General features: G+C 35.1%; 1 protein-coding gene across 3 annotated transcripts in view; it reads left to right on the top strand.

Moving 5' to 3' along the window:
* SLK (STE20 like kinase) overlaps positions 1-27,043 on the top strand; it is a 51,937-nt gene that overhangs the window by 13,631 nt on the left and 11,263 nt on the right. Inside the window, exons 2-12 of one of the 3 annotated variants that reach the window (XM_082308248.1) lie at positions 8,294-8,458; positions 10,834-10,882; positions 11,656-11,805; positions 14,399-14,471; positions 14,689-14,883; positions 15,576-15,657; positions 16,651-16,779; positions 18,810-20,231; positions 21,547-21,677; positions 21,953-22,076; positions 22,353-22,532. In XM_082308248.1, the coding sequence (XP_082164374.1) occupies positions 8,294-8,458; positions 10,834-10,882; positions 11,656-11,805; positions 14,399-14,471; positions 14,689-14,883; positions 15,576-15,657; positions 16,651-16,779; positions 18,810-20,231; positions 21,547-21,677; positions 21,953-22,076; positions 22,353-22,532 (2,700 nt within the window). Of the gene's footprint in view, positions 1-8,293; positions 8,459-10,833; positions 10,883-11,655; positions 11,806-12,935; positions 13,010-14,398; positions 14,472-14,688; positions 14,884-15,575; positions 15,658-16,650; positions 16,780-18,806; positions 20,232-21,546; positions 21,678-21,952; positions 22,077-22,352; positions 22,533-27,043 lie in introns of those variants that run through there. The other 2 variants (XM_082308247.1, XM_082308249.1) reach the window with 2 other exon arrangements.

Here is a 27,043-nt window from a genome sequence, read left to right as displayed (position 1 = left end):
ATTTCCCACTGTTAACAGCTGTGTCTTTTTGTAAAATACTGAATCTTAAACTGCCTATATAGTTTGTATTATTCCCTTAAAATATATGAGGTATACTTTATTTATTGTTCATTTTAGCAAGACAGAGAATGAAATGGGGTGATAATGCTTCATCTTGTTTTATTTAATCTTTCCCTTCCGGCTATTTAGCTGTGCTCATTGCAAGTCTTGGATATGATTCACATTGCAGTATGAAATTATACAGAACCTTTTCCCAAACTGCCTGAATTTTTGAGCTCGTAAGGTGTATACACTTTAAATGATACAGTTAAGTTACATCTGTTATATCCCATCATCTTCTACAATAAATACATAAAATAAATTGTCTTAGTATAGGTCCTTAAATGCCTGCCTTCTGCTATATGAAATGTAGAGCTTTTAATAATATTCTTTACTTTTTTGACAGTGAGTTTTTTTTAACTTAATGACTGTGCCACATTTCATTTCTATGACTATGTAGTTTCCCTAGTAACGTGTCAGAAGGCCTTTGTTGAAGGGTTCTTAAAGTCCAAAGAAATTGTCGTTTTTCTTTATTTATTATTTTGTTGACTTGCTCATCTCCAGTTTGGAAAGACAGAATTTTCTATGCTCAAGTCGGATGTGCTTTTTTTTTTTTATTTTGTTATACATGAATAGTTGTGCTGGGTCAGCAAACAGCTGTAGCCATCTTACATCTGATCTGGTTAAAGGCTCTGGGCAGAGGAGATCCCAATTTTGTTTTGTAACCTATCTCCAAGGAACAGGGTAAGGAGGAACTGTGGGTTGGCCTAGCCACTTTATGTTAAAAAAAAAAAAAAAAACCAAAGTGTACTGGGTTGATACGTGTACATCTGTGAATGTACACTATGTAGTCTGTAAAGTGCTAGTAAACAAAATGACTTAGTGCTACATGAAGCCAAAATGCTCTGTGATATATCTGTTTGCAGAAAGCTGCAGAGTTAGCTTTTACAACTCCAAATGTCTCTCTGGGAAAAGATGTTAGCAGGAGCAACACTGGGCTCTTAGTTACAGTGTTATTGAAAGAAATCTCATCTCAAGTGAACTAAAGCATTGTTAGAGATGTTAAATAACTAGAAGCAAGATTATAATGTAGAATCCTCCCAGGTAAAGGAATTGGAGGTTTCTTAAGTCCTGTGTTCAAACAAATCATAAAATTATCGAGAGCAAATAATAAAATTCTCAACTGTCAACCTGGCAGCATGATACCTTTCTGAAAAAACAGCAGTCTGGAGACAACTTCAACTCTGGCTTGTTGGTTATCTTAAAAGTAATTCTAGTGAACAGCTAGAATTAGCAATTGTTGTTTGATTAAAAATTATTTCTTGATATCGTGGTTTCTTGGAAGCATTATTAATTTCTGTTATCAGGAATAAAGCTGTGTTTATTGCTTGAATAAAGACTTAATTTTAAGCTGTAGGGACTAAAACTTGTAAATTAATAAGCAGTAAGCATTATGGTTTGGGGTTTTTTTTGTTTGTTTGTCTTTTTCAAGTGACACAAGACTGAATAAATAACTGTAGGATATCTGTAATCCAAGATACACTGGGCTGCTATCTTTCCTGGGATGTTGTAAGTCAGTTTGGGGCTGACGTTGTCTGGTGCCGGCTAATACGGAGAAAACCTCTGCTGGCAACTGTTAGTGTCCTCTGCAGATGAAAGATACTGGCAAAGCAGCTTAGCACTGCAGGGATAAATCTTAATTTGTCACACCTCCCCCTTCTCAAGTATAGGAGTTGTTTGTAATGCGGAATTGTGTATTTTAATGCTGCTTTTGCAAGTAGTATGTACAGTTGTTATAACTGAATTTAGGAAAAAAACACCAGTCCTTTGCACTTAAACCTCTGGCACCACTTAATGCTTTAGTTACAAATGTTTTCCCAATATTGTCAGCTGTTTTTTCCTGTTGCTTTTATGTGAGCTATCGTGCAACAAGATAAGGGAAAATAATAATGTGTTATTATAACACAGCATAGCATATTTTGGAGCTTTTCTTGCCAATGTTTAGCAATTTTTATTTTTTCTTTTATTCTGTTTTTTAAACATATTTGCTTAAATAAGAAGACTGATGCTAAAATCTGATACACTCTCCTCTGTTAAATTTCCTCTGAAGGACTGTTTCAGTTATTTTGCGCGTATTTGCTAGTTCAGCATTGGTACTTTTCAAATATGCATATATGTACATATATATTCCTTCTGATTTCAGTGACACAGTGCATGAATCAGGATGGGAACACTGCTTAGCTAGTATGCAAAATACCACAGAATTAATGAAAATACATAAAGGGAATCATGAGGTTAAACATGAAAATTACATTCCATACTACTCCCAAAAATAACTTGTGGAATCCTCAGAAACCAACTATGGAGGAAGCAGAAGAACCACAATAAGTACGAAGAACAAGGATAATGTTAAAAGAGTGAAGTTGTCATGGAAACCGCTCCAAAACTAGTATAGCCACAAAGGCAGCACCAGACCACAGTATCATAAAGATGCACTTCAGTAGTCTGGGTTGAACCTTGGGCTCCACTTTGTTAGTAATACTATTTGCTCGTAGGAAATAAGAGACGCTTTTATCTACACTTCCATTTCAGTATTTTTTCCCTGGCATTAAACGTCTCTTAAGTAGAGGAAACTGTATAGAAGGTAGTTATGATCCATTGTGCAGGCAGGGAAAATTTTTGGCTGATCATCTGTAGTTTAAGGGTGTATCATCCTATTTGGTAGATAATATCCTTTCATTATCTTCTGAATAGTTCTTTTGTAACAGTCATTTCAACAAGTTTTCGCAGGTATAACTGAAGTTAGCTGGTTTTCAATTCCTTGGGCCAACCATATGTATAATTAAACAAAAACCTGAAATTTTCTATATTTTTGTTTTTAATTATTACTGTATTTTCAACCATTGTGCAGTGAAGACTGGTGCAAAATAACGTAGCTTCTTTGAAATGACTGGCTTGTCTTAATTTCCAGAAATCTGTGGAGGTTGCCATCTCTTTCATTGGCCTACCTTGTGATTTATTGTAAAAACTGTGGTTTAATATTGCAGAGGTAGCTATTTGCTCTTGAATTCAAACTGGTACTTTTAATGACATTTCTCGACACTCAATGTTAGAATTAACATTTTCTTTTATCCAATTAATTGAAGTAGATTTTTTTTTTTTCTAAAATTCACTAATAAAGAACACCTTTCCGTGTTTTGAAAAGAATTTTGAACACTTGATACTTGTCAATCAGGACAATGTTAAATATGGTATAGTAAATATATACAAAACAAAATCCAGTGTAGATTTTTCCAGTAGGCCACACTGCTTCTTACAGATTTATCTGCTCAGGCTCTTAAAATCTGAAATTATAGGAAGTTTTTTTCGTTGGTTCATATGTTTAAGAAAGCCTGAGATCCACTGCTTTCTGATAGCTCTGAGAAACAGCTCTTGCCTTTGTGTTGTACAAGGACAGTTGTTCAGTACTGATTCCTCAGACATCATCAGAAAGCATTTATGGAGCTAGATCTGACAATCCCAGGTTTACGTGAAAGTGTAGCTTCTTATGTGTAAAAAAACATCTTTTGCTGAATAGGGCTGTGCGTATTTTTCATTTTTTGGCAACCTTGAAGATCTATGGTTATGACTATACTTTTGTTGAGAAGAATGAGTCAGAAAGGAAAAGCTGCTTAATTGATTTGTTTTGCTGCCTGCAAAACATGCGGTGTGGTTATGTAACATCTCAAAGGAGACCAGGAAGAAAGGTGACGAACAGTTTTCTATCTCGTATCTCAGATTTGTTTCCTGTTGGCTGAACAGTAGATGAAGGACGTACTTAACTCTTTTCAGCTATAAGCAGTGTTTAATTTTTAGATGTCTACATGCCACATTGCAGGAGGGGAGCTGCACAGTTGGGAAGGAAACATTTGCTGGTGATAGGAAACTGCAACAGCTCCTCACAACCAAGGCTGAAACTTCATATTGGTCATCTAAAGATGAAAGACTATGAGTTATCTCTGAGCTGTAATCCTATTACTCTGGAACGGTGGCTCTGCTCTCCCTGCTGTCCATGGCTGGGAATATGCAATGTCTTGGCTGAGTGCCCAGACAGTAAACCTGCCTTTTAATATTCTGCGATCAGTCTCTTCACAAAGCTTCTGGCTCTGGAACTTATATTTGGATATATGATACTGTATAAAATTTCAGGATTGATAAGGAGGAGTCACTGACTTCACATACTCGCAGATCCTAGCTTTGTGTAGAGTGGTTATTCTTCTTTCTTGTACTGATATGTTTTCAAATGTTTACACCATTTTTGTGCATTAGATGCCATTGCCATTCATGAGGGATTTAGGTTCAGGAAGCGATTTGCAAGTTCTGCTTTACAAGATCGTATTTATTCTATGCAAACCTACAATCCATCTTTCTAAAAGTACTTTATCTTAGAATTAGAAGAATAAGAGTATTTTTCTATGTGTTTTCTGCTAAAGAGACTGTGCCATCCATTGCAAGAACGGTGCTGTAACATAGTTTGCTATTCCCTTGTGCATACTATCTCTCTGTAAGTTAATGTTTGCTGCAGTAACCTTAAATATATAATCCAAATAGAAGTCTTGGTGGAAGGATTGCAGTATTTATGTATTGTTGCATGTATTAGTTAATAACATCTATGTCATATTTCATTAGTCAGATCTTGGGGGAATGAATTATTCCAATGCAGTTTTCAACCATTGTGTATGAATCTTGTGAAAAAGATCAAATTTTGTTAATGCAAAGAAAGAAAATCTTTCTCCCCCCTTTCTTCCTTGTCTCCACATAAGGCAGGATTGAACCATAACCATTGAAGATGCCAGTTTGGATTTCTTAGTGTAGGACTGAAGCTTAAATCGCCTGTCATGGAAGCAGAATGAAATGTATTTAAGCAGAGCGTTTGGAATAACTTGAATTGGTAGCTGTGAGCTAAAATATAGGAAGAAGCTGCTGGGCTACTAGTACAGAACCTATTTTGAAAGGGCAGAACCTCTGAGTAACATGAATGGTTATTTGACTTTAAATGTTCATGTACCCAAATGCAAAATGAGTATATGCAAATCAAGACTGCATCTACACAAACATTTTTGCTCCTGCTCTGACCTTTGGAGAATGTTATGTGGCAGAAAAAAGACTTCAGCCAGTCTAGAAAAAACAAACATACCCACACAAAGCTGTAAATGCTTTTTTGTTCCTCTTAATCCAGAGGTTTTTTTTTTTCCACATGCAGTACAGTGCTACATAAATCTTATGCATGAACAGTAAAATCCTTTCCTACACAGTTCAAAAGAGCATATTTCTTATGTGCTTCTTACAGCAAGTCACATAGATGGATATTTATTATAGAGTGCATTGTGGGGTGGAGATGAATAATGTCTTATTCAAAAGGAACTTTTAAAATAATGTTTAAAATATTCAAAGGTGGTTTTTTTTATTTTCAAGTGTAACTTGATGTATACTTAAAATGTTTTATCAGTCCTCAGAAATACTCAGTGGAAATACTCTAATTGTAAAGCTTTTTTCTTTTGAGAACTGGAAAAAGCGTCTGGATCTAGCCTACAAAATTTTACTATCTCAAGTCAGAACAAAGGCAAACATTTGTTTTGTTTATAATTGTTAAGATGCTCATAAAGATAATCATACTGTTTCTATAATCACTTCTGGTTTTTAATGAGGTGTTTTAATAGAGCTACCACAAGGAGGAAATAAAAGAAACTTATTCAAAGCAGATTTCTAGTTACCCCAAGCAAAAGGATCTGGGAAAAATCAAAATACAAAGTAGTCACTCTCTGAATAGAAAAAAAGCAATATATGCTATAAATGCAGCAAACTTCCTAGCTTGTAATCATGCATGCTAATTTACCAGTGCCTCTCTCTCTCTATCAAAGGTGAAACTGAATCTGAAAACAGTAACATCTGTTATTGTTTCCTGATGTAGAAGTTTAAAATAGTTTTATTTAAACAAAATATTATTACCATTATATAGTTTACATGCAAATTTGTGTTAAATTGAATTTCAGAATTTTTTCTTTTTTTTTAAGTGTCCTTCTTGTAAGGTGTGATGGAGAGTGTGTTGCCATGCATGTTTCAAAAAAGTAAATGTACAGTTAATATTTGAATCCTTTAGAAAGTTGCTTTAACAACCATTTTTCTGCACATGTAAAGCTACCAAGTCTAATTCTGTTGTGGAGTCAGACATCTGTTTCACCTTTCATGTTTAATTTACAGTGCCGCTCTAGAGTAGGAAAGTTGGTCTTTCGTTCTGGCTATAAAACGTGAAACCAAAACAAATGATGTTTGTGTTATTAAGCAGACCTTTTTCTTTTTATTATTAGAATGTGTGTTGGAAAACTTCTCAGTAGTTTGTTTTCAAATAATGTTATAAAGATCCCTTATCTTTGTTGTTAAAAATGGGAGGGCAAATATTGAGGTTGGGAAGATTGGTTGTTTTTTGTTTTGGAAAAAATATTGAGATAAAAATAAATGTTACAGAAAACCTTTACCCTCAACATAAGATGAACCAGCTAGGACTATGCTTGTAAGTGTGTTTTGCTGTTATTGCTGTTTTACTGAATGTTATCATAACCCTTTATCTTTAAATCTTTTTTTTCTCTTTTGCCACATTGAGAGAATTATTTATGTCTGTGAAAGTAATAATATTTAGACCTTGGAAATCATTCTTAAGAATTCTTACTTGCTGTCTCATATCAGCTTTTGTCTGATATTAGTATGAGGAGATTAGGTGACGAAAGTCAGGTTTTGGAATTCGTGCTGTGTCCTGTCCGGGGTTCATCTCAGCCAGGTTTGGGGCCGAGATGCCCCGTGCAGCAGCCACACAGCAGAGACAGGACGAGCCGCCTTGTGATGCTGCACATCAGGCGTCAGCATTGCCCCTGCAGGTTCTTCTCTTTTGCTGCTTTGGAAAGAGCCTATGTCCCTACTTCTCATTTAATTTCATTTTAATGTCAAAAGCTAGGTGGAGTAAATTAGGCCTTTTCTTGATGGTCTTTACGTATCATTGGTGAAGTAGACTTCAGTCCTTCAACTTCATTTATTCAGGCACAAAAACTGGAAATGCCTTGACAAACTAGTGTTTTTATGATGGCTTGAGAAAACATACCTTCTTGTTTAAAGTTTACTAAATTCCAAGTTACAGTATTCCTTCAAACATAACTTGCAAGAGAATTAGAAAGTGTGTATAATTTTATGTGTGTATATGGAGGCTGTGTGTTTGATATTTACTTTATCCCCCACATATTAAAAAAAAAAAATCTCAGTTTGCCTAGTTTTGCTAGATTAGTTTCTCAGCAATATTCTGTGAATAAGTATTTACAGCAACTGGTTTCTGAAATTTTTTTGCTATTTAAATAACAGTCAGCCTAATTGTTTGTAATTTCTTATGTTTAAAAAAAGCCAACGAATAATTAAATGCATAGCAGGAATGCTTTTTTTAAAAAAAATTCCATACCCAAGGTCTTGTTTTCCTTTTGCTTTTCAGTCAAAATCTTACTTGTTCTCCAGTTGACCTTATCACTACAGCAGTTCTAGCTCCCTGGCCTTAAGGTGTGGAGCAATAAAGTAGAGGCTGGCAGCATTTTCAGCGTGGCCAGCTGCAATGAGTAGCCATCTATGGAATGGCTCCTAGACTTCTGAAGCAGAGAGAGTAAAATGCCCAGACAAATTAATGATGGCTTGGCAGCTTTTTAACGTGGGAGCTTGAATACAGCCCCTGGCTGAAGAAGAGCGTAACCTACTGATTACTGGTAGAGGATCTGTTTTTCTATGTGGCTTTGCGAACAGCTGTGCTGCCACAATGTGGGGAGTGTCAGAAGGGCAAGAATGTGCAGTCAGAAACAAGAGGGTGGAGGCTACTTAATACTCCTTGCCAAGTGTTAATAGATAGTTTTTTGAGGAGCAGCGCAGAACTTCATCTTAGGAGGACAAAATAATAATGACCCTAAGCTATACTGCGTGATGGTTTAAGGAATGTGACGAGAATTAAGTGGTTTTGTATTCCTGTCTTTCATTGTTTCTTGACCTTGAGAAAAGTTATTAAATCCTTTTTCTGATGGAATTTATCTAGTCTTTAATATGCAGGTGTTCTCTTTTTGTAGAGAAGCAAACTAAAGGCAGGAAAGTAGTACGGAAATGTCAAGAGAGGGTTTTTTGTTGTTTTTTGTTGTTGGTGACAGTTGTCTGGTGAAATTCACATACATATGTTTGCTGTGACTTTTCTTTATAGGCTCAGAACAAAGAAACGAAAGTACTGGCTGCTGCAAAGGTGATTGATACTAAATCAGAAGAAGAACTTGAAGATTACATGGTTGAGATTGATATTTTAGCATCCTGTGATCATCCTAATATTGTTAAGCTCCTAGATGCTTTCTACTATGAAAACAATCTGTGGGTAGGTATTTTTTTCTTCTCTAAATGCATCTACTTATTTCAAAAGGTTATTGAAACTATGTTTTTTTTCTTGGCTTTATTAAAAGATCATTTGTCAATCATTATTTCTGGGTTGTCACTATTGTGATAATTACTCAGTTTCAAAACTAATTTGTAAATTGCGAGTATGACTTTTAGGAAATTGGCATTGTAAAATTGAGCTACACTGAGTCATTTGGTCAGAAGTTTGAATCTAAAATTTGAAAATTGGCAGTTCATTTTGGTGTATGGAGTTAGTGCTTATTTGTAACAGCAGGACTCAGATTTTAATTACATTAGCACAATTTGGAGTGAGATTCAGAATCCACAGCTGAAAAATAAATAATGTGCTGAAAAGGTCAGCCTGTGAAGTATGTTTTTTAAATACGAGTGAATTCATCGGTACTTCCAGGAAGGACAGTTTATTAGGACTTGAACCATAATTAATTTACTTAAAATCTAGATACTTGTACACAGAAGTATAGTGGGCATCTTCACTTCACTTCATGTCACTTCACGTCACTCTTCTGCTATATCCTGGGCACTGAATATCTTTAGCTATGAAAATACAATCTTTTCTTTTAGGTGATCCAATGCAATATTTATAAGTGCTTTTGGTCTTGTACGAAGAATACATGTTTTTTTTAAAAAAGAGTTTATAATTAAAAAAAGATACCTAAAACAAATAAAAGAAAATTTCCTTGGAGTCCTACAAACATGCTTTATTGTTTAAGCATGAAAACAATGGAAGTGTAATACCATGTTTCTTGATGTAGATTTATTTTGATAAGCTTTGTGAAAACTGTGTGATCTGAATGCAGAGTAAAATCATACTGTATAAAACAGCGGAATAGTGAAAAAATTTCTATGCATAAAGGTCAGCATGAAAGCAAGTATGCATAACGGCAGAATATGAAACTGAGTGGATAGGTTTCACTGGCAGAATAAAGATAGAAGAGGAGTAAATAGTTCAAAAATAAAATTGCAGATATATAGTTACAGTGAAATGCAGAGGCATGAAAGCGGCAAAGGGAAGGCTATAATGATGTGGTAAGTAAACAGTATTTAGTGGAGGAAAAAAAGAAAAGAATGATAGTTGGACATAAAAATATGTTTTTGCTTTACAGTTTTAGAAATACAATTTCTTTACCAAAGAGACCTTTGTCAGATTGTCAGATCAAACAGCAAATTTGAGAGAAAGAAATTCTTTATTTACATTTCCCACACTTAACTTACTTGGCAGTAGGTATGCAAAAGCATGTAAATGGAATAATGGTTTAAAGCATTTATAAAGAGTTGCATTATATAATACATTTGTTAGTACCATTGTTGTGAGGATTAATTATAATAGTAATTTGAAGTAAAATGTAACGTAAGTGGTGTATATATAAGTGTTATGGCATAAGGTATAATTTGAGGTTTCCTCTTTTACAGGCAATTATACTCTGATTTTAAAAGTACTCTGAAGGAAAAAATTCAGATATTATTTCCCAGAATATTGACTGTTAGGATCCTGACAAGAAATGCTTGTTAGCTGTCAGACTAAAAATTATAATTTAATGTTTAAAGTTCAAATTAAAGAAGAAAAACACATAAGAAAGGGTGGGACGTCAGTCTGGGATGACCTTTCCTCTTTCTTGCCCTCCTCATTCCCTTTGTCTACCCTCTTTCTCCTTTGTGTATGTTCTTTCTGTCCTACATGTCAGCATAGTTTGTGCCCCAAAATAATTGCAATTTTTGTTTCAAACTGAAACTGAGAACTGGAGATGGAGTTGTTCTAGTATTATTAGATTCTGGGATAAAAGCATTGATGTATTAATAGGCATCAATGAAAATGGAGCAAAATTTATGTAAACATCTGAATTTATTAATTTTCTGTAACTTTTAAGATATTTTTTGCATATTTTCATCTCATCTGAAACAATAGAGGAGATAACATCTGCTACTGGAAAATCATGTAGCTCTTATACTTGGACTTTTCAGTCAGAGACATTATACTATAGAAATATAGTTTAATAATCGAGAAATGAGTTTGCAGGGATTATATAAATCACATTACAATGAGTCAGATTCAAGCTGACTGTTTTATTATGTTTTATAAGTTTTATTATGCAATTTTATCTTTGGATTAAAACTTTTGTCTGAGTATCTCCAAGCATTTTTCAAATAATTTGATTGAGCAGCACAGCCCTACTTTTAGCTAGGTAACAGTACCAATATTTTGCAGAGGTTAGTGAAATAATTTGTCAAGGCCAAATAGTCTGAAACTCGGGTTTCCCAATAATGCTCCCTTATCAATGGTTCAGTTCAGCAGAACTATTTAATTTGTAATTTGTGTATCCTTTTTTTTGTGTACAGATCCTGATCGAATTTTGTGCAGGTGGAGCAGTAGATGCAGTAATGTTGGGTAAATAAGTTATTTCAAATAATAAACTTAATAACATCTTAAAATTGTAATACATATATATTTTAAGACTTGTTTCACATGTATATTGTTTTGAAATGCAAATATTTATGTAATTGGTGTGCTATATGTGTTGAATGTTGGGGTTTTAAAATTAGCATTTACACCTATATCTATGGACATAACTTCATAAGTTAAATTAATTTTCTCTCATTTTTAAAGTGTTCATTTACTTTTCAAAACACATTTTTGTCTTGATCCTTTAAGTGAATGTGATGAGTTGTTCTCATATGCTTATGGAGCTGTGTTGTTATAACATAATCTATATGAGCCCTTTTCAGGATCTCATTCTTCCCCTTCCCCTGCCATCTTCCAAATTACGTTGTGATAATTTTTTATATTGCATCAACCTTAAAATCAGATTTTTCTGTGCTTATTCTGCAAATTAGGTGAATGTTAATACCAGTAAGTAAAGGATCTAGTCTTTTAACATCTCGATGTACCGTACAAAAGAACCAATCTCTAAATGGTATAGCTTTTTCACAGTTCAGATAGGTAGGTATACATAGTTCATATTGAGGGAGGTTTTGGGTACAGGGGATGAAATTTTTACTGAAAGGAGCAAATATTTTAAGACAGAAGTTTTTCTGACATATGATGTTCAGAGTCTGTCAGATTAATTAACTTTCACATATACCTCTATACTGATTGCTATGAACACAAAACAACATAAAATGTAAAAATGTTCTGTTTATTTCTGTCTCTGTCTCTTGTAGAGCTTGAAAGGCCATTAACAGAGCCCCAGATCAAAGTGGTGTGCAGGCAGACACTGGAAGCATTGAACTACTTGCATGAAAATAAGATCATCCACAGAGATCTAAAAGCTGGCAATATTCTTTTCACATTAGATGGAGATATTAAACTAGGTAAGCATGTTGCATATAAAAGTCTTTCCCAGAACTTTGTGTGGCCTTATAATGGTATTTTCCTTAGGCTGTAGTTTGGCAGAGTTCAGTATTTACCTATTTAAATATCAGTCTAGCAATGAGAGTTTTTTCAGATGTAAGTGGGTTGCTACTATGAAGAAAGAAAAAAAAAATCCCAAACCAAACAAACTTGAGTAAATGTCCCAACAGTACTTGGCACATCTTTCAGACTTCAGAATCAGCAGGGGTAGGAGTCATATCAATATCTGTAGCAAGTTGCCTAAAGTCAGACACAGGTCCTACTGTTTCTTAGTATAATGTTCTTAATTATCTTTACTATGGTAACATTAGAGCTTCCCTTTGAAGTTGTTAGTTTAGAAAATGAACATTCTTCACAATCACCAAAACCCAGTACCTAGTACTGTTGTCTCTTCCATTACCGAGAGAAGTAATAATCTTAATTACTCAGCTTCATTTTTCCATGCCTTTTTTAATTGTTTGTTGCACTGAAATGAAGATAGAACAGACTGGAAGAAAATTAACACAAGCTTACTATTGTTGATTGCTATTTTTTTATCTGAATTTAAGCAGTCATCCACATTTTTCCTCTGATGTGGTAGGGAATCCATGAGGATTCCTCCATGAAGAACTGACAAAGGACTACTGGTGGTGACCAGCATTCAGCCAGGAAAAGACAGGAATTGTCTGGATCCACTTTATTCAGGGTTTCAGCAGGGGCAAATGTGTATAAGCTGTCAGCCTTTACAGTGGCTCTACCAATGTCATAGTTCCATGACATAGCAGCTTCCGTTCAGGTTTCAAAAACTTCTCTCTACATGATGTGTGTGACTAGTTGTAGTTCTTTGGATGCAAGTTACACGGAGGGTAAACATAAGGAGAATCAGAAGATCACCGCAGTGAACTGGGGCTCTAAATTCCCAGCCTTGATATAGATGTTCCTTTTAAATGGAAGCAACACGTGTCCAAATTCACAAATATATCTGCTGCCTAACTCGTATTGATCGCAGTGTCTCTGCAAGGTATAGTGCATCATTTCTGTTAAGAAGTTGAGAATATTTAAGAACCTGCTTTGCTACATCAACAGGTTAAGAGTATCCGTGCTTTTTGCATGGATTCCCTTGCACAAGATTTACTTGTACGTATAACACTTGCACGTGCCTTTCTCTTCATCTGCAAAGTATGGGTAAGTTTACTGTTTTGGCTTTTCTTGGAAGCCTGAAGATGTAGTGATGGACTCAGTCTCATAGGCCTTATAAATATAATAGAACCACTATCTTAGTTTCTTAGTACTACTGTAAAAAAAAAAAAAATCACAGGTCATAGCAAGAATCTCATGGTCAGAGAGAGAATCATTTGTTTCTGTTCATTTTATTTTCCTCATGTGACCTGGCTCCTCTTCGTACAGACTGGACTATTTTAAGGTTTTGTCAAGCTTAGCTGATACACAGCACTGCAGGCTCTCAAGATGCTACTTTACAGTTCAGACCACAGGGAGATTCCTTCAACACATATGTTTAGTGATGTATTCAGGTTTGCTAATTAAGATTTCTTAAAAAAGGTAAACTTTAGTTTGAAAAGTGTACAGCATCACTTGAAAGAGCATTTTAGTTATATTTGTATTTTGATTCTGGTACACACGGAAATGGGTAATTCCTCGTTTTACAAATATGTGAATGGAAACAGATTTCCTTCATTGCATTTTATTTGTATAAGGATTTGAGTTTCATTATTTCAGTATCTGTAGTCCCTCAAGATTTCAGATTTTGCATTTGAACAAATAGCTCTTTTAGTCCTTTTTTTTTTTTTCCCACAGGGCAAAATTAGGCTTCTCAACTGTTGAGCCCATCAAGTAATTTTGTACAGATTAAAGACTGCAGCATATGGCTATTTTGTCCCTTTGCTGTAATCTCTAGATCTTCATTAAGGAAGTTACATCTATAATAAGCATATAACACTTATTTAAATGTCGTCTTTTTTTCTAAGTGAGAAATGTAGTGCTTTATAGACAAGTAATACTACTTGCAAAGATAAAGTTGATTTTTCGTTGGATGTTACATCAAAGGCGCATATGCAAGCTTTCAGATATTTAATGTAAAGTGAAGAGTCGTGTGGAAAGAAACCCGTAAGATAAAGAGAAAATGTAGCTTTATGAGAATTCGAATCCTGAAATTAAAAATTGAATTAGTTGTTGAATTAATGAGAGCGCTAATGCCATGTCTGAGGAATACAACCTTCATAGGCTAAAGAAATTATTTTCTGATTAAAATAATTTAACCCACTTCTTCTTACAGTAAATACATGCATCGCTGTTGTCCCACACAACTCAACAGTAGCATTACTTTTTTTTTTTTAGCAATGGAGAATAATGTTTATTCAATATCTTTTACTAGAAATGCTATAGAACCTTGGTACTCAGTTATCAAAACACAAGTATTTTTATCTCACCTCAAAGTTTTAATACTGCAGAATGTTTGCTCTGGAACATAGAACATTTTAAAAGACAATTGTAAAATATAAAAATATAATATGTTTTCCACCACCCAGTTAATAGCATTTTACTGTTTGCTTTAAGCGGATTTTGGAGTATCAGCTAAAAACACAAGAACAATACAAAGAAGAGATTCTTTTATTGGTACACCATATTGGTAAGTGCACTGTTTTGCTGACTTTTTAGTATGAACTAATATCTTAATATTACCTTTGTTGTTAATATTAAAAGCATGATACAATATCGTGTACATATATTAAGTGAGAGTAGGATGTACATCTTAAAATCCTTCAGTGAATTTATCTAGTTAGAACCTTTTTCAGAACAGGTAAGCGTGCATTTTCTAATCTGGTACTTCCTTATTCTCTTTGCAGGATGGCTCCAGAAGTAGTAATGTGCGAGACTTCTAAAGACAGGCCTTATGATTACAAGGCTGATATTTGGTCTCTTGGCATTACTTTAATAGAAATGGCTCAAATAGAGCCACCTCATCATGAACTAAATCCAATGCGAGTGCTTCTGAAAATAGCAAAATCTGATCCACCTACATTAGCACAGCCTTCAAAATGGTTAGTATTTTATTTACAACTTTCCGACCCCTATTTGTAGATTTTGAGTATGAGGCACGCCAAGTCATGTATTTCCTAAACTTAGGTTCATGCGCATAGACCTGTTGAACTTTATGGGACTAGCTTTATGCATAAAGTCAGGTACATATTCTATATATGTTTGTTTGTACATGTATGCATACATATATATATCTCCCTATACAACTGGGAATATGGTATTTTTGTTGTAGTTCTGCATAGCAGCTTTTATACTGAAGTATTTTGCAGATTTTGCATTAAAATGTATGCAAAATAGCTTTTTACAAATGCAATAAAAGATCTGAAAACCATCTGAAAAAGAAAATCGGGTGAAAGGAGACTAAAGTATTTTTATACTAAGAAAACATTTTTAAAAGCCATTATCTATTTGGTCATTTTAATATCTTTGTGATTCAGGTAGTGATATAGCAGATGTGGTATATTATAAATCCAGAGCCAAAAGTAAACTCTTCTATAAATGGACAAACATTTTAAAGATTGTATTTGTGCCACATTGGTCCTTGCATTCCTGTACTGTCTTTGTGTTTTCCTAAATCAATAGAAGGGCCTGGAGTTGCAGTGTAGATGCATGTGAAAGCAAAAGAATATTTCACTATGTACTAGTCTGATGTCAAGACAAAAGAAGAACCACTACCTGTTTGCTTTTTGTATAGGTCATCAGATTTTAAAGATTTTCTGAAGAAATGTTTGGAAAAGAATGTAGATGCGAGGTGGAGCGCAACTCAACTTCTACAGGTAGGAAGAGTTAATTGTTCAGAACTATTGTTTAAAGGCAGGCATATTTTGTATTTTTTAAAAGCAGAGCGGTATTATAGTAACTATTTAAATAATTTCAAATGAAGTGTTCGTGCACAGTCTTTTTTTTAACATTGTTGCATTGATCCTTATTTGGCAAAATCTGATTAAATGATACCAAGTGCAGATCAAATTCTTTGTTTACATATTTTGATGTAATATAACTAATTACTTTGCTTAAGTATTTATACTTTGATACTTATAATGGATGAAGGAGATATTTACATAAGTAGTCAATTGCTGACAGGTGTTTTAAAAGCTTTAGTGCTCAGCCTTCCTCCGTAATGCTGTCACTGCAGAATAGCTAAAGAGGAGTAGATGTGCCTAGGTACGTTTGATTCTGTTTAACGTCAGCATGCATTTACTTTATCCAGAATACATCTGGCATATGTTGCATAGATTTAAGCAGCAGGGCCCAGCAGAGAAAGAAGATTCAGACAGTAGAAGAACAGGTAGCTGTTTCCTCTTAAAGGAAAATGTAGAATTTTATGTTCGTGTTAGGAAAAAGCATTCTAAACACAAAGCAGATTTTTTCTAGAAAGAATATTTCTAGATAAAGCTTATCAGAAAATAATTTAACTGTGGAACTGAAAAGAAATGAAACTCGTTTCCAGGAAAAATAACCTTTCAAAAAATCTTTCTACTTCTGTTCTTTGGATTGTGAAACAGGTCAGTATAAATGAATTATTTGTATTTTTAGCAAGTTTGTTGGACTACTTACACAGTATATTTGAATACAAATGTTTTGATTTTAAAACTTCTGCAGAAAAAAATACATTAGGACAGTCATTATTAATGTTAACTGTGAACCTTCAAGTTTGAGGGAACCAAAGTAACATTTCTCTGAAGTTGTATTTCTTTCAAGTTATGATTTTCCCACTGTGTACAATGATGTCAGCACTTAATATTGTGCTTATTTTTTATTTTCACAAGCATCCATTTGTTACTGTTACTTCCAATAAACCAATAAGAGAATTGATTGCAGAAGCTAAGGCTGAAGTTACAGAAGAAGTTGAAGATGGTAAAGATGAGGATGAAGAAGAGGAGACAGAAAATTCTCTGGTCAGTTTAAAATTTACTTTTTTTTAAGTATGCAACTAGTTTCAATCACCAGTTTCCTATGAAGAACCCAGTTTCTGATGCACTACCCAACTTTTGCATCAAGTCTTCTAAGAATAACAACATAAACATACTAGAACCTTATTACAAAATAAGTAGTCAGCATTTTCAAAATTAGCATGTTCTTAAATTCCTTCAGAACTAATAATAAAGAATATTCTCTAATAAAGAATATTATCTTCATTTATTTTTACATGTATATGTAGTATAGAATTTTAAAAATCAGATACTGATTTTTATATAAATGGGTTTAAGTCAAAATGACTAGATGAACAAGTAAATGTGTATTTGTATTCCATAAGATGCTTAAAACATTAAGGAAGGTATGTGACCATTATGCTATAAACTAAGTCTCTGATTTTACAGCATGGCTATCAAAGAAAAAAACAAAAGCAAAAACCCTGATATTTTACCAAGACAGGATTGCAGTTATGAATGTATTTCTAAAGATGCTTAAGAATCTTACAACGCAGATTCAGCTCCTCAAAGGGCAAAGCCATGAAGTTCAGTGATATGGTAGTAGGTTTCAGAGTATACAGGTACCGTGCTTTCTGAATTAACTGGCTCAAGCGCTATAAACATGGACAGTGACCAGTACCACCAGTAGCTGCCATTACCAGCAACAGTAAAGAACCCAAATGCATGTGCAGAAGAAGCACGCCTCCATTTCCTCCTCCCCTCTCGCCACGCTAGTCATGTCCCCGAGCCTTCGTACCGCTTTCCCTGTCCACCCCAGCAGATCTCCAAGCGTGCGTTCCCACCAACTTCCTCCAGAGCTTATTCGTTGTCTCCTAAGCCGTCACCCACCACCTCCCTCCCCTGGTTAGCTGCTAAGCCATCAGCCCCCAGGAGGGCTGGAGTGAAGTCCACCCTGTGACTCAATTAAGTGTCTTGACACAAGCAGCCGTTTAGGAAACTGTGAGGTAGATGGATTTACATTATTTACTTGTGGTAGTTTTAAAAGCTGCTTGGAGATCAACACTAAGCTTCTAGAAAAATTACATGAAGAAATCTGTTAAATGCACTTTTGACTTAAAAGGAATTGTTTGCTGTATGCTTAGGAAAACCTTAAGGTAGGAAATGCGGAATCAAACCCATGCTCGTTACAATAGCTAACCTAGTATGTTCCCAATGGCAAATCAGAAGCCTGATCTGCAAATTACAGGGTTCTAACAGTAAATATAGACAGAGAGATATCACAATCACTTTGAAGAGTGAAAGGGCAATTATGGTTAAAATGATACTTTATTACTATATTCTTTTGTGTGTCTGTATGTAATCTGATAACACCCATTCATGTTCCAGCAGCAGCAATTTCTACAGTTATGTAACTGTTTCTATTCTAGTTCTGTATTGCCACTTAAACAGATCTGCTGGAGGTTTTCACCATTTTAATGGAGTTTCACAGTGATTAAAAAACAGACCAAAAAATTTTCAGGCAATTTTAGCAAAGAACACAAAGAAAGATATTATTTTTGATGAAGCAGAAGGTCTTAATATTGCATTTTATCAGCGCTGCACTAACTATAGCTACACAGCTTCTTCCTAGGCAAACTGGCACAAAGACATGTCTTTCAAATCCAACTGTAGCTGGGGCTACTGGGGAACTGAACTAATAGGAAAAAAAAAAAGGCAATGTGATTGGAAGAAGACTCTTGAAGATTCTGTTAAGCGTGAGGCAGAGGGCAGACCATGATCCCTTTCCTTCAATCACAGTATATTTTATTAAATCATGATAGATGGAAGAGGGTTCTTGTGAAACTGTTTTGTTCAGAGCCTGTCTGCAGTTCATGCGCTTCTTCTGTGGGCAATACCAAGTCATCAAATCATCAGATGATCATCAGATCATCAAATTCATATAACTCTGCCTGTAAATACAATATTAATCTCTGTTCAGGTATTCTTCAATAGAACTGTGCTTTAATTGAGTTAGAAATTCATTAAATATTTTTCTTCCTTTAATTTTTTAGCAGTTACCTGCAGACAAGCGTGCATCCTCTGACCTTAGTATTGCTAGCTCTGAAGAGGATAAACTTTCACAAAATGCCTCTGTTCTGGAATCTCTTTCTGAGAAAACAGAAAGTAATGCAATTGAGGACAAAGCCAGCACTATATTTCCAGATGACAAAACAACTGGAGATGAATCTGAGGACATTAAATTTAGGAAAATGGCTGATAACATATGTGATACTACTGTTGGTGATATGAAAGTGCAGAATGGTTCTGTGCCAACTGGTGAAGATGAGCAAGGCAAAATAGTGCCAGCTGAAAAGAATACAGAAAGCCTGGAAAAAACACATGAAGATACGGAACCCCGGAAAGGAGAGAAAGAACTCGATGTGGTAACAAAATCAGAAATAAAGGATGAACCCAACCTAAAAACAGAGAAAGAAAATGACATGGGAAATGAACAGAGAGAAGATAATAAACTGAAAATAGTATCTGCAACTGAAAATAGTGTAGAAACTGAAGAAGCCATTTCTAAGGAAACTGGAGAAAAAGAAGAGAAGGAGAACAGAACAGATCTCTCGGAAAGTAAGGAAGAAGAGGTCCCTGCAGAAAATACTACAGAGCAAAAGAAAGATAAAGATGAAGGTCAGAAAGAAGCGATAATAGACACCACTACAGAAACTCTACCTAATGCTGCAGATAAAGTGGCTGATGAAGAAAAGGAACTAATAAAGCATGGAATTGACCACATTAAGGAGATAGGTGGTATTGCTGAAACACAGATCAGTGGTGGAGATAAAATACCTGAGACGGAGGATAAGCCAGTGGAAAGTCGGGCTAAGCAGGTCCATGAGATAATCAGCTCTGAAGAAACTCCATCGGAAAGCCAAGATAAAGCAATCAAAGTAGACAAGAAACTGGCAGAAAGTGAAAATAAGGATATTTGTAATACAAGCAGCATGGAGGAAACGGAGATCAAAGACTCTGGAAAAGGCGACGTAGACCAGAAGGCAATACAGAGCAAGCCTGAGGATATTTCTGATAAAGTGGTGGATAAGCTGACTGATAGGGACCAAAATTCAGAAGAGCACAGACCTGAGAATATCCAGGAAAACAATATTCAGATAGACAAAGAACATTTGGAAGTTACTTCTGATGAAATAATGAAGAATAAACTTCAAGATATTGTCAATGAACAAGCTGATGACTCTGAAGTCACTCCAGTCCCCAGTATTAGTATTAGCACTGAAGAAAATGAGGAGAAAGTGAAAACAGATAATCAAGACAATACTGAAACTTTACAGCAGCTGGAATCGGAGAATTTGAAGGAAAATGATGCAGATTCAGGCACTGGTTCTACGGCTGATAACAGCAGCATTGATTTGAACTTGTCAATTTCTAGTTTCCTTAGTAAAAACAAAGAGACAGGATCAATATCTTTACAGGTATGTATAAGCAACCATATATTTTTATATAAAAGTTTGAGCTTTGCAACAAAGAGAATTACTGAGTGAGAAACTAGTATGACAGTGTGGAATATAAAACTTTGTAGAAACCGAAGTATTGTTAAGTTGCACGCTCTAACAATGTCTGGATTTTGTGCAGTTATGCAGCAAAGCTAGAAGCTACAGAGCTGGTAATTATTTTCTTATTCTATTGCATAATTGTATTTTTAAAATGTAGAGTAGCATGTAACAGGAAGTCTAACGATATTAAAGGTGATGATTTGTGAACGGTTGCAGTTCAGAGCTGATATTCAAGAAGACTAGTTCAATGCCTTACTCTGCACAGAATCCCTGTTTAACAGGATGAATCTCTTACTAACATCTAATCTTAGATTGAATTCCTGTCATTTCCATCTTCTGTGTCTTTGTTTAGATGTAGAAGATCTAAGGCAGACAGTCTCTCAAGTTTGTTTATACCCAACACTGTACTCCTATGTTTGTACTATACCAATGCAATTATGCCAGTATGAATGAGCTTATTCAGAGGAAGCACATTCCAGATTATGAACTTTATTTATATCTTTATACTAATATTATAGCCATAATAGGATAGTAACTGTGTAACCATGGGTTTGAAGAAAAAAACCACCACCCCCAAAAAAACCCAAACAAAAATCATAACTTGGCACAGTTGTGCTAAGCATGACTTCAAGGTGTTTGCAGGAGCCCTAACACAATGGAGATGCAGTTTTAGCTGAGGTCTGTCTTCTCTTGTAATGAAAAAATAGCAGCTCTGAGAAGTGAGATTTCTCCAATTCTATCAGCAAGATCATCACATGATTTTTGACTAATGTATATGAACAAAAAAAAAAAGGACTTGTTTAATTTATTTCCAAAGCAGAAGTAAGTATGTGAGTAAATTGCTATTCTGTTTCACTGCTGTTGTTCAGAATTAAATATCATTTTGGTGACTGGGAAAATTATGGTCAAAAGCAAACAAACAGTAATTGCAACTGTCTTCAGCTCTTGAAAATAAAACTGTATCCGTTCTGCTCAGGGTTTATCTAGATTTTTTTTTTTTTCTTCTGGCAATTTAGATGATTAGTAATTACAATTTTCCTTTGCTGACTAGAGAAAGTTTCAGTACATTAAAACTTTTCAAATTCTCACTTGATTAGCGAGGTACCGGATAAGCTAGAACAACTCCTGATTACTATACGGTAGGCCTTCACAGAAATATTTGAAGTAATTTAATATTAAGAAAAAAGGGTATAACTTAAATAATTACAGAATAACTTACCAATTATTTATTCAGGAAACTAGAAGACAGAAGAAAACTTTAAAGAAAACTCGGAAGTTTGTTGTTGATGGAGTAGAAGTGAGTGTAACCACATCAAAAATAGTTACTGAAAATGACTCGAAAAGTGAAGAAATGCGATTTCTACGGTAAGTGTTTCTAAAAGTAAAATTTAAAGGAGGTTAGCAGCTAATTTTTTTTCTCTTTTAATAAAAGAAGGGTGCTAATGATCTTATTTCTGTAATTTTTGGGGACTAATTTCAATTATTTTGTTAGTAGAAAGGAATGTAAATTGTTTCTTAATCAGACTATCAATTTAAAACTAGTTTTACTGGACCTAAGTTGTAGATGCTTTTTTCATCTTTTGTAATTTTCCACTTCTTTTGTTCTTCCATCAATATTAAGTCTTCTTTTTCATTATTAGACGTCAAGAGCTGAGAGAGCTAAGACTTCTTCAGAAAGAGGAGCAGAGAGCCCAACAGCAACTCAGTAATAAGCTTTTGCAACAGCGAGAGCAGATGTACAGACGTTTTGAACAGGAAATGACAGTGAGTTTCTGGATTTTAGTGCTCTTAAAATATGACACCTTGATGGAGTAGGCAGAATACTACTAGCAGCAATCAGGTGTTTCCTTTTATGATGGCTATAGCTTAGTTTTCATTCTTGTTAATAAATGGCAATATTTTCCATTGCGGGGTGCCCAGCTTGTATGCTAGAACTCACCTGCCAGAACAGTTCATCATGCCCATCCTCTGCTGTGGTACAGCACTTCACTGAACAGAATTTAGTGTTTCTAAAAAAAAGATGCCAAATTATTTTTACAGAGTAAAAAGCGACAGTATGATCAAGAAATAGAAAATCTAGAGAAACAGCAGAAACAGACAATAGAGCGCTTGGAACAGGAACACACAAATCGTTTACGAGATGAAGCAAAACGCATCAAAGCAGAACAGGAGAAGGAATTGTCCAAATTCCAGAACGTGCTGAAGAACAAGAAAAAGGAGGTAAGAGACAATGATGATGATGATGATATAGAAAATAAGAAGTATGGGCATAGCAGACAGTGGAGATTAGGCCTCCCAGAAGCCTTGTCAACCTCGTGAGCTGTACTGAGTTGTGGAAGAGTTACTAGCAGTCAGTATTATTTCTTTTGTTTTACTGCCTAAAGTGAAATAGAAACAGCTAACAGGAAGATTTAGGTATTGACTTAATCTAGAAAACATCACCAAGTTAGAAGACTTTATTTTTCACAGAATCTTTAATAAAATATTTTCTCTCAAATATTAAATAAAGTATTTTCTTAAAGATTGGAAAAAATATTTGAGATTTCTACTTCAAACAAATCCAGCTATAGCTACTTGGCAAATACTTACCAAATTAGAGTTTCAAAGAATAGAATATGGCCTTGATTACTACTGAGAGCCACTTAAATTCCAGAGATTTTTTTTTTTTTTGTTAGAGTAACTTGTTAGATTTTTATTGAACGTGTGCTGCTGCTATTTAGAATTTCTTTATATGAAGTGACAGCAGTTATGTGGATTTTTTTTTTAACTCAAAAAGGAAGGGCAGGAGAGAAAAGTTTGATAACCTGAAATCTTTTACAGTTAATTTCATACGTGTCATACAGTTAAGGCAAAATGAATGGTATTTGGCACTGACACCTTTTGCTATTACTTTGCTTGCATTAGAGTAAGAGAAGGTGATGTGTTTCCATATGGATTTTGCATCTTAAAAGCTGTTTTATTTCATTTTCAGATCAATTGTGTAGTGCTCGTTTGTATATAAATGGCTTTAGTGTTTGCTCTAATAGTTACTAGACTCACAGAGATTTCTTTAGAAATCTGTACTGTCCATGCTTTTGCATAGAATGATCCTGTAGTACAAAAGTGCATAAAAAAATATAAGTTGTATTCAGTTTGAACCATGTGCTCATATGTAAATAACAATTTTTCTTCTTTTGCGGTACCTCTTGCATTTTTGAGTCTCTCTCTGTTTACTGGTGATTGGGTCCTACATGGGAAAGCGGGAAGAATTCTACGTATTGCTCTGAGCTAAAAGCAGTTCTTTCATGGAAACAGGAATAGCATGTGGTGATTTGGACTCTGTTTTCTGATGATGCTTCCACTATTAAACAAACAGGCATTTGTTTTTGGGTGCATAGTTTTGTATTTAAAGCTTAAGAAGGCAATTTACTGTTTGAAGGAAAATGCAGCTGGTGTTCTAAAACTACCCATGCTATATTGGAGTGGGCAATGTTACGTTTTTATAATTCTTAAAAATAAACGAAACACATCGGCAAATTAACAGATTAATAGTCAGTTGATTTAGCCAGGTTATATTTAGAATCTTTCTACTAATCTAGTCTAATTCACCTTGGACTGAAACACGCTCCATTCAAGCATACGTGCCGTGAAAAGTTTCTTGAAAACATAGTTATTGGTGGGTTTTGCTTTTAAATTCTTCAGAACCAGACACTTACAACCAATTAATATTTTATTTGCTTGTATGAGTATTTTAAAGACAACCTGTGGAGATGTCATTTATGGTTGGAGACACTAATAATGGCATCTTATAAATTCACATTTGAGACAGTGTCAGAAGTAGCTGGTTTTCAGTGGAAGTTATTTTAAACTTCCAACCATTTTTTCACAGCTTTACCAGGAGGTAAACATACTCTGTAGTCCTTTTGCCATAGCGCTTCAAGAAAATACCACTTTTGCATGTGGTGGTTTTCTTAACTATTGACTATTTTAGCTGCTGCATGAAAACGCAAGCAAGAAACTGCCGTTCTGAGCGCACTGGGCAGCATTTGCATGCAAAAAGAGGCTGTCATATACCTCCTTTCTGCGCTGCGCTGGCATACATAAACCACGTATTGTTCTTTCTCTTTTCACTAAACTAACATCCCTGCCACTGAAGTAACGCACGCTTCCCAGTACCTCTAGCGCTTGACCTGCATGTCCTGTGTTCACAGTAATGCTTGCTGTGGGAAAAAGTGTTCTTTTCGCCACCTTCTGCATGCTTATATACACTGTAGGTTTTATGTGAAGTGGAGAAAGCACCAAAAGAGCTGAGAAAAGAGCTCATGAAACGCAAGAAAGAGGAGCTTGCACAAAGCCAGCATGCTCAGGTAACAGCGGCAGCTTCAAGCTACTAAAATACAAAAGGCAGCAGTATTCACGCAGCTTGATGATTTCACTTCTTGTTGTTGTTGAGTGAATATGGAACTTAACTCAAACTAACCCTACGTACTGCTCTCTTTCTTCAAGTACTCCCATATCACATCCCATAGAGTATAGCGTGTAGATATGTCGGAGAAGCGATTTCCAGGTTTGTGCTGTTAAGCATAATATTTTGTATGCTGCACCGAAAAAGAACGGTATTTTTCTACGGCAGGTTTATTTACAGTGCTTTTATGAGTGGTAAGTACTGCATAGGTCCATCAAATGATAAAGGTTACAGTCAGAAGTAAGTTTTGAGCAATATAAGTGCAGGGGAGGAAAATGTATATAATATGTAAGCATGAGACATCTTGTTCATAGAAGCAAAACAGATTAGGTAAAATGAATTATTTAAATGTCAAAGTGTAGGTGTATGGAAACTTTGCAAGGCATCATATGTAATTTCACGCCTTCAGACTTGCTGCTTGTATATGACCCAGCTAGAAAGGAGGCTAGTATTTAGAAAAATATTGGCTTTGTGATGGCCACAGCTTGTACAGAGTGAGTTTGCACCACAACAGAGCAGGTTTGGATTGAGTAACTTGGAGATTAAATGTTTATGTGAGTGACCTAGTAGAAAATAATAACAACTTTTTTCGATTACGTGTTTAATTCAAGAGGGGATTTCCCAGGTTAGAATGTGATTGAGTTGCAGCGCTCTCCCCATACCAAGGATAAGTGTCTCTGAACTTTTTAAAGAAACAATTCAAAACCTAAATTTTCATAGTGTTTGTAGTGACTTAGTTTGTTTCCTTTGCTGGTTTCCATTTGTTGAAGTAAGAGAGGTGAAGGAGACAATTTTAAAGGTGAAATATCCTCGCTGGGAATGATGAGTACTAGACAAGATGCAGATGTTTACTTTTAGAATATCTAGCACTTCTGTCAGTGACTACTTTTGTGTGATTAGCCTTGACATTTTAAATGTATATTACTGACAGACAGCAGATCTCATTTCTTCTTTTTTTTAAGAACAGAAATATATTTCATTATATTCTGACATAGGAAGTACATTGTGTCCCACAGGGCGTTGCTCAGGTTATGATTCAGTCTTTTCAGTTGTCTTCATGTACACTTTTCAACGCACAAATGCAGGATGTAAGTCTTAAAATGCAAAACAACAAAAGTTTTATTTCCCTAATTTTCCAGATGTGTGGTTTCTCCATCTGTTCATATGTGCTGATCAATGTCACTGCTGTCTCCAAACTAGTTAGCACAAATTTATGTAATTGTGCACTATTCATAGTAAAAAGATCAACATTACAGTAGGTATTAACTCTGGGCAAGATGCTGGAGTTTCACACCAATGCAATATAATACTGTTCTCTGGTGTTTATTATTTGTTCAGCACATGTGAGAAACAATGTGTGAGTTCTATGCTGTGTGTGCAGTGAAACCATGTATTTAAAAGATATCTGAGTTTATTTTAAGATACTTATTGGGCAAAATCAAGTGGTAATTTTAAAAAGGTGGACTGCCTTGCAGTGTCTGCCTTTTCACCATCCAACATGTTCTTTAGTAAAGTCCGTGACCTTTATTATATGTGATACTTGAGTAGATGTGGGAAGTGGAAAGGTCGGAGTGTTTTCTGAGATTACCTGGTTTGTCTTACAGTGCTAGCAATTATGAAACTTCTTAAGATTTACCATGTAGAGAGAGCAGCAATGGTATTTAAATGCTTGAGTAAAGCTCAAGCACAATTGCTTTTTGACCATGGCAACACTAGAACAGCTCTCCCCCCACTCCCTCCAAATCAAAAAATTCCTAGCAAATTAAACACCATGTTAATTATGTCTCTGCACCCTCAGAATAATAAACTTGCAGTTTTCTTATCCTTTTCATCTAGAAAGGGGAACAGAACAGTATTTTTCATCAGGCCATATATTTGATTAGGTATGTCTGACTTAATTTACAGACGTGGCCTTCCAGTTCTTTTTGTACCCTCAGGTCTGTCATTGTCAGAACTTCGCACCAACTTACTCCACCTCTGGTTTTCGGTTACCTGTCTAAGTGTAACTCTGCTGTCCACTGGGAGAGGCGAAAGCCTCGTCTGTTAAAAACTTGCTGTGAAGATGAAAACCAGGATTCTCCTGGTCATAATAAAAAGTACTTTTAATGAATATTTAATTCCATATGTTGCTGACAACTTTTTTAGCAAGTAGCATAGGTTCAGTTAAAAAAAAAAACCAAAACCATAACTCAGAGGACCCTTCCACTGATCATCTGTAGCCCAGTACTGTTTTCCTGCCTCATCCCATCTCCCTTCCAATAGACCATCTTTAACATTGCTTTGTTAC

Source organism: Platalea leucorodia, assembly GCF_965183815.1.
Source record: "Platalea leucorodia genome assembly, chromosome: 4".
Taxonomy (NCBI): domain Eukaryota; kingdom Metazoa; phylum Chordata; class Aves; order Pelecaniformes; family Threskiornithidae; genus Platalea; species Platalea leucorodia.
This window is presented reverse-complemented; position numbering and strand designations above follow the sequence as displayed.